This window comes from Bufo bufo, chromosome 11 (genome assembly GCF_905171765.1).
Source record: "Bufo bufo chromosome 11, aBufBuf1.1, whole genome shotgun sequence".
NCBI lineage: Eukaryota > Metazoa > Chordata > Amphibia > Anura > Bufonidae > Bufo > Bufo bufo.
Window position 1 is genome coordinate 62,983,918 of NC_053399.1, and position 12,827 is coordinate 62,996,744.

The 12,827-nt window shown below is 44.3% G+C and overlaps 1 protein-coding gene across 4 annotated transcripts in view; it reads left to right on the top strand.

The window, feature by feature from the left end:
• G2E3 (G2/M-phase specific E3 ubiquitin protein ligase) overlaps positions 1-12,827 on the top strand; it is a 64,657-nt gene that overhangs the window by 15,580 nt on the left and 36,250 nt on the right. For all 4 annotated transcript variants that reach the window (XR_005774722.1, XM_040411179.1, XM_040411180.1 and 1 more), the window contains exon 5: positions 8,936-9,060. Coding sequence is in view for 3 of the 4 variants with exons in the window: in XM_040411179.1 (XP_040267113.1) it covers positions 8,936-9,060 (125 nt within the window). In the remaining variant the exon portion in view is untranslated. The remainder of the gene's footprint in view (positions 1-8,935; positions 9,061-12,827) is intronic.

The following is a 12,827-nucleotide window of genomic DNA, read 5'->3' on the forward strand; positions in this document are numbered from 1 at the left end:
CTATTTTTACAGGCAATGCAAAAACCACACCAATTGAAACAGTTTTTTGTTTTATCTTCTGGTCGGTTGGCACTATGTACTAGTTTGTTTTGTAAATTGGGTGCTTTTTTGTAGATGACTAGTGGTTGTTCAGGAATTGCAGGTCCGAGTACTGGGTCATTTTTCAAGATGGACCAGTTTTTTTTTATTGCGTTTTTTAGTTCCCCAGAACATTGTGTGAACTGGGTTATGAACGAAAAACGAAAGTCGGTTGTCTTTTTTGGTATTTTTGGGTTATTTGGGGTCTCCTCTCGTTGCTTTATTGTATCTTTTATACATCTCTCCAGATTTTCATTTTCATATCCTTTTTCTAGGAAGCGTTCTTTTATTATTTCACTTTGCTTTTTGAAAATAGCTGTATCAGTGCAGTTGCGGTGGATTCTCTGGGCCTGTCCCTTGGGTATATTTTGAAGCCAGGGGGCATAATGGCAGCTGGTTAGATCTATATACCCATTGACATCTGTGGGTTTAAAAAAGGTCTTAGTTTTGAGCTGTCTCTCTTCCACATATATGGTCAGGTCCAAAAAGTCAACCGAAACCGCACTGACAGTACTAGTGAAACTTGAGTTCCATTCCTTATTTTCTAATCCTATGATAAAGGCCTCCAGCTGATTTTTTTTTTTTCTCCTTCCCATATCACCAGGCAGTCGTCTATATACCTTTTCCAAGTTTTTAATGTCCCACTTTTTTTAGGTCGGTTCACCTCGGGGTCAATATATTGTTTTTCCCACATGGACATAAAAATATTTGCAAAACTGGGGGCGAATTTTGCCCCCATCGCCGTTCCAACCTTCTGTAAATAATATTCACCCTTGAACCAAAAATAGTTGTGCTCTAGGCAGAATTCCACACAGCGTACTATAAAGTCCGCTTGTATATTGGTCATGTCAGGGTCATTATACAGAGTTTCTTGTATTGCTTGTAGTCCTAATTTTTTTGGTATAATGGTGTACAGGGAGGATACGTCGATGGTGGCCATCCACGTATTTTCCCCAACCCCTTGTAGTTCTTTTATCATTTTCACCACACTACCACTATCCTTCAAAAATGACGGTGCTAGTGGTACATATTTTTGTAAAAACGTATCTATATATTCCGTAATCCTGCTAGTCAGGGAATTAATCCCTGACACTATAGGTCTACCGGGGGGATTTGTAGCACTTTTATGGATTTTCGGTAATATATAGATAATAGGGGTCGTAGGTTCCTTTATGTTCAAATATTCTATTTCCTTTTTATTAAGTATGCCTTTGTCTCCTCCATATTTAACCAAAGCTTGTAATTTATTTCTATATTCTGGGAGAGGGTCTTTTTTCAACATAGCATAGGTTTTGGTGTCTCTCAATTGCCTAAATACCTCTGCTTCATAGTCCTCAACATTCATCACTACTACCCCTGCAGCACAACATTTTTCGGGACTGGTGATTAGATATATTTCTTTTTTACAACTTAGGAAATGGCCTGCCTGATCCACTTAGCAATAGTCTGAGAAGAGGCAGCAGAACCCTTCTTAGCTCCCTGAAATAAAAGCAGCAGATGAGGAGGCCCTCCAAGGCTGAGTAACCTTCAGATATTGTAAAATGCACCACCTAACATCTAGGCCAGGGGTACTCAACGGGTGGACCGCTGTCCGAATCCAGCTGTCCGGACCCTTGCATGCACTGGGGTGCTAGCGTCCAGAAGCAATGAGCACTTCCATTAATACAAATGGAAGCCCTCATTGCTGGAGCGCAGGGAGCTGCGGTCCTGTCACTCCCTGCGCTCCTCCCCTCCTTCAGGCGGCCGCGCTCTGAATGGTGAAGCAGGAAGACTTCTACCTGCTCCACCATTCAGCCTGCAGGCACAGATCGTGCTTCTGGCCTTTGTGGGCAGAGTCTGAAGTCTGTAAATCTGCATAAGCTCTGCCCACACCGTGCTGCAGAGCGATCTGTGTCTGCAGGGGAGAGAGGACTGTGAGCTTCAGGAACGGGACAAAGTGAGTAGGTACTGTTTGGATTTTTTTTTTTGTTTTAACACGGGGGGCACAATGGAGGGGGCACAGTGGGCATTTCTACTCTAGAGGGGGCACAGTGGGCATTTCTACTCTGGAGGGGGCACAGTGGGCATTTCTACTCTGGAGGGGGCACAGTGGGCATTTCTACTCTGGAGGGGGCACAGTGGGCATTTCTACTCTGGAGGGACATTATTACTGTGAAGGGGGCACTTAGGGTATTCATACTCTGTGGGAAGGAACTAAGGAGGCATCACAATGTATCAGGGGCACCAAGGGATCACCCTGCTGTGAGGGTGCACTTAGGGGTATCATACTCTGTGGAGCACTGATATCATACTGTCTAAGGGGCATCATTATTGTTAGGGGGCACTGAAATTACATTCTTACTGTTTGGTTGGCAGAAAGGAGATTAGGTGGGCTTGGAGGTGTGGATTATTGTAAAAAAAAATAGGCAGCGCTACACGTCAATGGTGTTGTCCTTCTTTATATATTTTTTTTGTTTTGCAGCTCAGACCTTCATCCTACAGCAGACTCTGGTATGTGGAGTTTTACAAAAAGTTCTTAAGTACCCCTGGTCTAGGCAATGGAACTCTCATTCTCAGGGGAGGCACAGTAGGAAGGTAACACTATCTCCTGAGAACGGTAAAAATGAGAAGAGACTTTTGGTAAAAAAAGGAGAAATCACAACCCGATCCTCTAAGATAACCAAATAGGGGGGATCAGCAGAGAGCACAGTGATCTAACTAACCCTTCTAGCCGAGGTTATAGCAAGCAGGAAAGCAGGCTTTTGGGGAGATATTATCAATCGGCTCAAAGGGGTCAGAAGAGAGCGCAGAGAGGACCAAGTTTAAATCCCAAGGAGGGGTATTAACTTTAGAGACCGGGGATAACTTGGACACAGCTGTAATAAACCTCTTGATCCAGGGATGTTCTGCTAGTCTAAACTCAAATAAGGCACTTAAAGCAGATATCTGGACCGTTTAAAGTTCTAGGCCTGAGTTTTTTCTTCCAACCTTCCTGTAAGAATTCTAGCATGAGCGGAATGTCAAGAAACTCTAACACATCCACAGGTCTATTGGCGAATCTGAAGAAGGCCTTCCAAACGCTCAGATCTCCAGAAGTAACCCTCTTTCCACTGGCAAAAAGAGTGTTAACTACCTCTTTAGAAAGACCTTTTCTTTTTAAAATCTCCCTATCAAGAGCCAAGCAGTCAGATGTAGATTACTTACTTCTGGGTGAAAGATTGGACCCTGAGACAGAAGCTCCTGATACTCCGGAAGCACCCATGGGGTTGCTATTAACATCCTGCGGAGCCAGGAGAACCAAACTCTTCTCGGCCAGAAGGCGGCTATAACTATTATAGTGGCTTCCTCCTCTCTGATCTTTGAGAACTCTCAGTAACGTTTTTAGGGGGAGAAGGCCCTGCCTCCAAGATTGAGCCAATGCGTCCACTGCTCTCAGATACTCCCCCGGAGATAGGGAATAGAAAACCTCTACCTTTCTGTTTGATCTGGTGGCAAAGAGATCTATCTCCGGAATCCCCCATAATGCTGTGACCTGGTTGAAAACCTTTTGATCTAGGGACCAGTCTCCCTGGCTTAGATGATGACTACTGAGGAAGTCAGCTTTCACATTGTCCGAGCCCTTTAGATGCACCGCAGAAAGAGATGATAGAGAAGCTTCTGCCAGACTGAATATCTGATGGGTGAGAGACATGAGGCCCTGAGCCCTTGTACCTCCCTGCCGATTGATATAGGCTACAGCTGTCGTGTTGTCCGAGTAGATCTTTACATTTCTGCCCCTGATAACGGGAAGACTCTGTACCAGGGCTAACCTGATCACATTGAACTCCCTGAAATCGTGAGACTGGGATAAAGCTCTGCTGTCCCAGCTTCCCTGCAACAGAAGGGACTCCACATGGGCTCCCCAACCGGATGGACTCTCACCCGTAGTCAAAGGAAGAACCGCTTCTCTGATCCACGGAACTCCTCTCTGTATATTCTCTAAATCCATTCACCACCTCAAGGAGCTCAGAGTCCGAGGTGATAGAGAGATCTCCGAATCCATAGAGAGAATACATATGTCTGATTTGTGTAGAATCTGAAGCTGGAGAACTCTTGAAAGATATTGGGCCCATTCTACCCCGGGAATCGCAGCCGTCATGAGACCCAACACAGAGACTTCGCTTTGCTTAGGGTGACAGACGGGCGCGAGTGAATCCGTTGGACCCTGGACTTGTTTAGTAAGGCCTTCTAAAGGGGCAACAGATACTTCTGGGATCTGGAGTCTAAAATCATCCCTAGGAAGCTCTGCACCTCTAGCTTGGACGTAAACTGGAGTTTTCTAGAGTTATCTCCCATCCTAGCTTTTCTAGAACTTCCCTCAAACAGGCAATCTGTCTCTAATGAGCCTGATCTGACTGAGACACAAGAAGAAAGTCGTCCAGGTAAGGTATATTGACTATATCTTTCTCCCTCATGTGGGCCATCATTTCTAAAACAATCTTCGTGAACACCCTCGGAGCCTGCGAAAGCCCAAAGGGTAAGGCCTGAAACTGAAGATGTAAAACTTCCTTCCCTAATTGGACTGCTACTCTCAGAAAGATCTGATGGCTGGGATGGATTGGGACACGGTAATATGCATCCCTCAGGTCCACTGTGGCCATAAAGCAGTTTGGGGAAAGATTGCTTACTGCTGACCTGATGGACCCCATACGAAACCTTTCGTGCACCAGATACTGGTTTGAGCATTTTATGTTTATTATGGTCTGAAACTAGCCATTTGTTTTCTTGACGAGAAACAGGGTAGAGTAAAATCCTTCTGTCACCTGCTGCTTTGGATTCTTTATCAACACTCTCTTTTCTATTAGCGAAAACACTTCTGCAATGATAGCTGACTGCTTTGTGGGATCTTACTGGTAATCTGTGACCACAAATCTCCCCTCTGGAAATCTTTGAAAGTTTTACCTTAGGCCTTTCCTTATTACCGAGTTTATCCAAGTGCTGTCGGAGATCTCCTGCCGCCGATGGGCAAACAGAGACAGACTACCTCCGATAGGGGGCCTGGCGTCATTGGGACTGTTTCTTTGAGGCATCTGGCCCGGAAAAAAGAAACACTTATTTTTTCTAGTGACATCAGAAAACTGCTTTGCTCTCTCCTTTCCTTTAAATCCTTCTTTATTAAATCTAGGATGGAAAGACCTCCTGGGGGCTTGACTAGCAGAGGGAAAGCCTTTTTTTTTTTGTTGGAGGCCTTTTCTAGAAGGTTGTCAAGGACGGGGCCTAACAAAAACTCACCCTGACACAGGACAGCGCAAAGCTTTGCCTTAGAGGAAGCGTCCCCATTCCAGCCCTTTAACCAAATAGCCCTACGGGCAGAGTTGGATAGGGTCGAAGCCCTAGCGGAGAATCTTAGAGTCTGCAGAGGCATCACCCAAGAAATCTAGCAACAATGGCAGGTTTAAAAGCTGCTGCAGAGGCCTCCCAGTTTTTCTTTAAATTAACCTCTGCCCTTCTGTCCATTGGGTCCTTAAAGGGACATTGACAGGCCCAATAAGCATATTTAGCTATATATATGCAGGCATAGGTCTTCTAATGTGTGTTAAAAACATATAAGTATAACCCCTGTCCACCTTATAAATACAGCAAAATCATGTTTGATAACCTGATGTAATCGCTCTTCTTTCTGCCCAAGGGCCGGTGTTTCAGCTCCACATGGGCGCACACACGCGCCCCAACCGCCATTTTCAAGCACCGCCCAGCTCATCAATATTCACTTCGCTGGGCGGCTTCTGCTGTCGCCGACGTTCCGAGATCCCGCGCATGCCCAATAGAAAGATCTCGGAACGTCGGGGACAGCAGAAGCCGCCCAGCGAAGTGAATATTGATGAGCTGGGCGGTGCTTGAAAACGGCGGTTGGGGAGCGTGATTGCGCCCATGTGGAGCTGAAATGCCGCCCCTTGGGCAGAAAGAAGAGCGATTACATCAGCAAAATCATGTTTGATAACCTGTATTTTTTTTAAGTTGGACAGGGGTTATACTTATGTTTTTAACACACATTAGAAGCCCTATGCCTGCATATATATAGCTATATGCCATATGCTTATTGGGCCTGTCAGTGTCCCTTTAAAGGAACCCATATCTTCAAAGGGGAGGGCATTCTTCCTGGACATCTTAGCCACAGGAGCATCTAGCTTTGGGACGGTATCCCAGGGGGCGGAGACTTCTTCGTCAAATGGATATTTCCGTTTAACCGAGGAAGGAACGAAAAACGTGCGCTGAACCTACTCCATTCTTTCACACAGCACAACCAGCCTGAATGGTAAACTGCCAGCTCTTCAGTCGGCATGGCAGTGAGCTGGCTGGGCTTTTTCTCCTCGGTGCGCGCTGCCTGCTCCCTCCGCTTTTGGTCTGCAGCGTCTGCTTCCTCCCACCGATTGAACCCGGAAGTAGATACAGACACACGCGGGCCTGCGGCCAAACATGCAAACACGGTCACAGAGGTTCGCAGGAGTCCGAGCTCAAACCCCCCCCCCCCCCCCCCCCCCCCCCCCCAGGCGCAGAAAGGTGAGGGACAGAAACTGGAGCCCAGACTTTAGCAGCGGCTCCCCATGGAGACTTGTGCCGCCCGGGGTAACCCTCCTCACCTCCTCAATTGCCCGCGGCCCCGGCAGCTCTAGAACAACTGTATACAGCGAATCTGATTATCTCCTGTCTTTTAAGACAGGAAACAGAACTGGAGGTAGAGGGGAGGATCCCTCTTTTAAAAGGTGGATTTGGTTCCTGTTTCCTGTCTGGAGGAGGAGGCGGTCTCTCCAGGGGTGCTGTCATAGGCGAAAGAGAAATAAAGTTGAAAAAGAAATAATAAAGTTTTACAAAAAAATTTAAGTTTCAAGTAAAAAAAAACTATAACTTCCTTTTCTCACAATGAAGTTAAAAAAAATTCTAAAAAAAGGGAAAAAGTAGACATATTAGGTATCGCCGTGTCTGTATGGACCGGCTCTATAAAAATACCACATGATCCACCCTGTAAGGTGAACGCCGTAAAAAATAAATAAAAACGGTGCCAAAATAGCCATTTTCTGGTTACCTTGAATAGTGTAATATCAAGTGATCAAAAAGTCTTGGCAACACAAACAAGATTTTCAAAAAGGCTTTCACTGTGTAAAACTTAGCAAAAACAAAAATGATAGACATATTGAGTATCGCCGCGTCCATAACCACCTGCTCTATACAAATATCACATTATATGCCCCTTCAGGTAAATGCTGTGTAAAAAAAAAAAAAAAAAAAAATTGCCAAAACAGCCATTTTTTTTTCTCCTTGCCTCACAAAATGGTACCAATGGAAACATCACCTCACCCTGCAAAAAATGAGCCCCCACATAAGACAATCACTTAAAAAAATAAAAACCAATGGCACCCGTAAACCAATTCATCAAAATCTGTGCTGAAAAAGCTATATGGCGCTCCTTCCCTTCTGAATCCTACTATGAGCCCCCACAGCAGTTTACCACCACATATGGGGTGTTGTCGTATTCAGGAGAAAATGGTTAATAAATTATGGGGTGCTTTTTCTCCTGTTACACCTTGTGAAAATGAAAAATTTGGGGCTAAAGCAACATTTTCTTGGAAGAAATGAAACTTTTCATTTTCACAGCCAAGTGTTTCCAAATTCTGTAAAACGCTTAGGGGGTCAAAGTGGTCAGTACCCCCTTAATATATTCTTTTAGTTTCCAAAATAGGGTCACTTTTTGACGGTTTCCACTGTAGGCGTACGTCAGGGTCTCTTCAGATACAAAATGGTGCCTAAAAACCATTCTAGCAAAATTGGCCTCCAAAATCCATATGGCGCTCCTTTCCTTCAGAAAATTTGAAGAATGGCTTCTAAATTTCTAAGGCACCTTTCACACACATAGGTTTTCCGCATGGGTGCAATGCGTGACGTGAACGCATAGCACCCGCACTGAATCCTGACCCATTCATTTCAACGGGTCTGTGTACATGAGCGTTTTTTTCACGCATCAGTTCTGCGTTGCGTGAAACTCAGCACGTTCTATATTCTGCGTTTTTTGACGCAGCCCTTGCCCCATAGAAGTTGGTTTACAAACATGCATTGCATCCACACTTGCTTGAGGATGCAATGCATTTTTCACTGATGGTTGCTAAGAGATGATGTTTGTAAACCTTCCGTTTTTTAGCACCCGCGCTGAAAAAAACTGAACGCAATCGCAGACAAAACTGACTGAACTTGTTTGCAAAATGTTGGGAGTTTCACTGAACGCATCCGAAGTCAATCCGTCACGCTCGTGTGAAAGAGGCCTACGCTTTCTAACGTCCTTAAAAAAATAAAATGAAATTTACAAAATGATGCCAACATAAAGCAGACATATGGGGAATAAATAAATGTGAAATATATAAACTCAAATTTAGCACTGTCATGAAGTACAATGTGTCATGAGAAAACAGTCTCAGAATGGCTTGGATAAGTAAAAGCGTTCCGAAGTTATTGCCACATAAATTGACATGTCAGATTTGGAAAAATCAGCCTGCGCTTTAAGGTGAAAAGTTGCTCGGTACTGAAGGGGTTAATGTACAATTTGAAAGCAATACATTTTTCAGTTCCTTAAATATTGCTGCAGCGGCTGCTTCTGAGCTGCTGCATGGCTGCTCCATGTGGCCTTTTCCTTACTCTGCCTCAGGTTGAAACGCCCAGTGATCACAGATCACTTAGAATTCATTGTAGGACTGCTGAGGTATTTCAAACGAGGAACGACTATCTTTACAGAATGCCAGTGTGAATGGTTTGGGTGCCAAAATGGAAGAAACATGTTCCTTTATGTTTATTGATTAAGATCATTTTCTTACTACACACCAAATAATACACATTTTGCTCCCATTTCCAGAAGTGCTGTGTTTGTAAAGGCAATGGAGCATCCATTGGCTGTGTGTTTCCTCGATGTAAACGTGGTTATCACTTTCCTTGTGGGTCAGAAAAGCAGTGTATCTTCCAATTTATGGACATCTTCAGGTAATTTTCGCTTGTTTTATCATAAACCAGTAACTAACATAATTCTTTGTTGTTCAGTTTTTTCCTTTGGAAAATGAATTTGGATTATAACCAGAAATAAAACAAATGAGAACATTAGTAAGGTTATGGTCCTGAGAATATTTAAAGCAGTATGGGCATTTTGTCTTTTTCATTGTGACTGAGGGTAGATCCCCCATTGATCCTGAATATGGTGATTTGAAGCAGTCAGTTTCCTATGTAGTGAATGTCATACATGTACTGTATATGGACAATTTTTTATGTTTGCATTTTACTCCTTTTGGGCTAAAAATTTTATTTTATTTTTTTAAATTGGTCTTTAATAAAAATATTGAGCCGTTCTGTCACAAAGAATAACTGTTTTTCTAGCTGTGTGACTAGTACTTTCACTTTGTGCCAGTCATCTAATAACCCTTAGTTAATTACTGAAAGGTCATAAACACTTATTCTACTGATGAGAATGGGGCTTAAATAAGAACTGAGCTGTAATGAGTGTTTATAAGGTCGGAGATAAGGAGCCCGTCAGATTCCTGCCTGATGAGAGAAAATACAGATCCTGCTAGTAGATAAACTCAAAACTGTGCAGGGAAAACAGCTCATCATTTTTAATAAAGATCAATTAAAATCATGATTTTTAGTTCAAAATGAGTACAATGCAAAACAACAAAAAAAAATTGGCACCAAAGGTGTATGTGGCCTTGAACAACTGGCTGTTACCATTCCCCTTGGCAAAGGGGCATGTCTCTGCACTGTCTGATTTAGTTATAGTTGATATGGGTGAAAAGAGTTCAATTCAAGTTCAGCCAAGGGAGGCATAAGGATCTGAATTAGGGGAAGGGGGAGTAAAAATCCAGAATTTTACCCATTTAGTGGGTAGTGTTAATTTTGTTTAGCTCTAAAAATTCATCTAAGCCTTTTCACAGGCTAGGGCAGCGCTAAAGCCTGCCCATTAGTGCCAGTGACGTCACCAGGCTCACTGCTAGGCGTAAGCCTCCACCTAGCATTCCTATGGTGAGACCCGGTACGTCACTGGATCTGCTGAAAAAGCCCTTGCCCTGCACAATTCATCTCAGAGGGGCTGATTGGGTGAAGGACTGAACCAGGACAATCCCTTTAATAAAGTGTTTTGGAACTAGTAATTCGGTAGAAGAATTCTGAATTTTAGACTTGTGTTGTGTAATTCTTTTATTAACTTCCTGTGTGGTCGCCCCTACATAAAGGAGTCCACAAGGACATTACAGGACATAAATCACAAAGGAAGAATTACATGTTTAGTTTTGCCAGATGTGATATCTAGCCCTTGTCAGGGGGTGGACAGAGGAGTTGCCCTTAAAGGGTTTCTGTCATCAGAATTAACCATATTAAACTGGCTGACATTAGCGATGTGCACCTGCTCCTAGGGGCTCCGTTTGCCCACCTCTTTCAACGCCCATGTGAACTTGATTGACAGGGCCAGGCTAGCATTGGTCTCCTCCTGCCGGCGAATTCTCACGCCTGCCCAGTCCTGTTCAGTATTCGACGAATTCTCACGCCTGCCCAGTCCTGTGAGTGAAGGATGCTCGGCTGCCGGCTTCCTCAGTGCGCCTGCGCTGAATATGTCACAGACAGCCGGCGTCGCAGAGAAGAGGGAGGAGAGAGCTGTGATGTCGCTGGATCCTCCTATGAGGTAAGTATTTGCCTGATTGGCCAGCGCTTTATTTCCACTGATACCACCAATGATCAAGGGGGCATTAGAAGAATAAATATTTAATACAAAAAACGTTCTACCAATAATAATTATATTTATGAACATTATATCACCATCGAATCAAAGTAGGCACCAGATAATATTATTATTGGAGACTGTGCAGGGACACAATCCCAGCTGATAACATCCAGTTAGCAATATATTCATAAACTTCTTGTGCCCTACATGATAACTTGTGGGGCACGAGACCACTGAGGCCAGTGACTGGTTTCAGTGGTCAAATGAGTGTATGGCATATCATTGCTGCAGGGATGTAAATGTAGATTTCAGGGACCACTAAAGCATTGGGGATTTAAAGGGCTTCTGTCACCCCACTAAACTGATATATATTTTTTTTGTGTACTTATAATCCCTATCATGCGATATTGCTATACCTTATGTTATTAATAATTTTAGTTCAGTAGATTTTGCAAAAAACTTACTCCTCAGCACTCCCTCAGTGCGCCTGCTCCGGTGACGTCATCGGCGCAGGCGCACTGAGGGAGTGCTGAGGAGCCGAGCCTCCTTATCTCAGAGCGCCTGCGCCGAATCAACACAGGCGTGCGATTTTTGAAATGCTGACAGGGCTGGCCGGAGGAGGAGATCGCGGCTGGCCCTGTCTATCAACAGGACGAGGGGGTGGTTTTCTGCGGCTGCTACCAGCAAGTAGACGCCCTACTTGCTGGTAGTAAGGTAATTAGCATATCATAAAAGTAAGTTTTTTGCAAAATCTACTGAACGAAAATTATTAATAACATAAGGTATAGCAATATCGCATGATAGGGATTATAAGTACACAAAAATAAAAATATCAGTTTAGTGGGGTAACAGAAGCCCTTTGACAAGTAACTATAATAGGTTTTGTTTTTTGGACTTCTAACCATTCTCTGTGTTGACCCAGAGGAAGGCTAAAAACAAACTCCCGATGCAGAAGGCATTTTCCTCATCTTAGGAGAGAAATTCCTTCCTGACTCAAAATATGGTAATAAAACCCTTAGATTTAAAGGGGTTTTCTGAGATTTGAATACTGATGACCTATCCTTTGGATCATTATTATCTGATCGGTAGGGGTCTGACACACGGGACCCCCCACCGATCAACTGTCTGACAAGGTAGCTGTGCTCGCAGTAGTGCCACAGCCTTTCTAGGCCAATGACAACACGTTCATCAGTCACATGGCCTAGGCCAGAGGTAGGCAACCTCCGGCTCCCAGCTGTTGTGAAACTACAACTCCCAGTATGCATACTTGCTCTGCTCTTCTAAGAACTCTCATAGAAATGAATGGAGCATGCTGGGAATTGTAGTTTCACAACAGCTGGGAGCCGGAGGTTGCCTACCCCTGGCCTAGGCGAAGCTCACCCTCATACAAGTGAATGGGGCTGAGCAGTGATACCAAGCACAGCCCCTATGCAATGTACAGAGCTGTACTTGGTAAGTTGCAAGAATGCCTCAGCGCTCACAGGAGCACCGGTGCCTTCTCAAAAAACTTGTCCTAGGTTTCGGACCCCCACTGATCAGATAATCTCAGAAAACCCTTTTAAATCCATTAAATAAGAATTACCTGATTGGAATATTGCCTTTCTCGTTAATGTCATTGGGGGACACAGCACCATTGGTATATGCCCAGCTACCACTAGGAGGCCACACTAGATATCAAAAAGGTTGGCTCCGCCCAGGTGGCCTATACCCCCGCCACAGCCACTCGGCTAATCAGTTTTAGTCTGATGTCTGTAGGAGGCAGACATGACCTGCTCTGTTTTTTGCAGGTCTTGCTGCTTTTCATTTTTATTTTATTTTTTCCTTTCTTCTGCAGGTCTCGGCCTGCTGCAGGATGGGGCTCCATCGTGGATTACCACTTTAGTTGCACCCCATGTGGGCGCGTACTTGAAGTACCTACGTCGGTCACCCAGTCCCCCATTACTGCATCCGCAGTGGCATGCCGGCAATCCCACGTAAGTGTTGAGCTTGCCGAAGGGGTGACCCTGCAGCGCCTGAAGACGTCGGATGGTAAGTATTCTCCCCT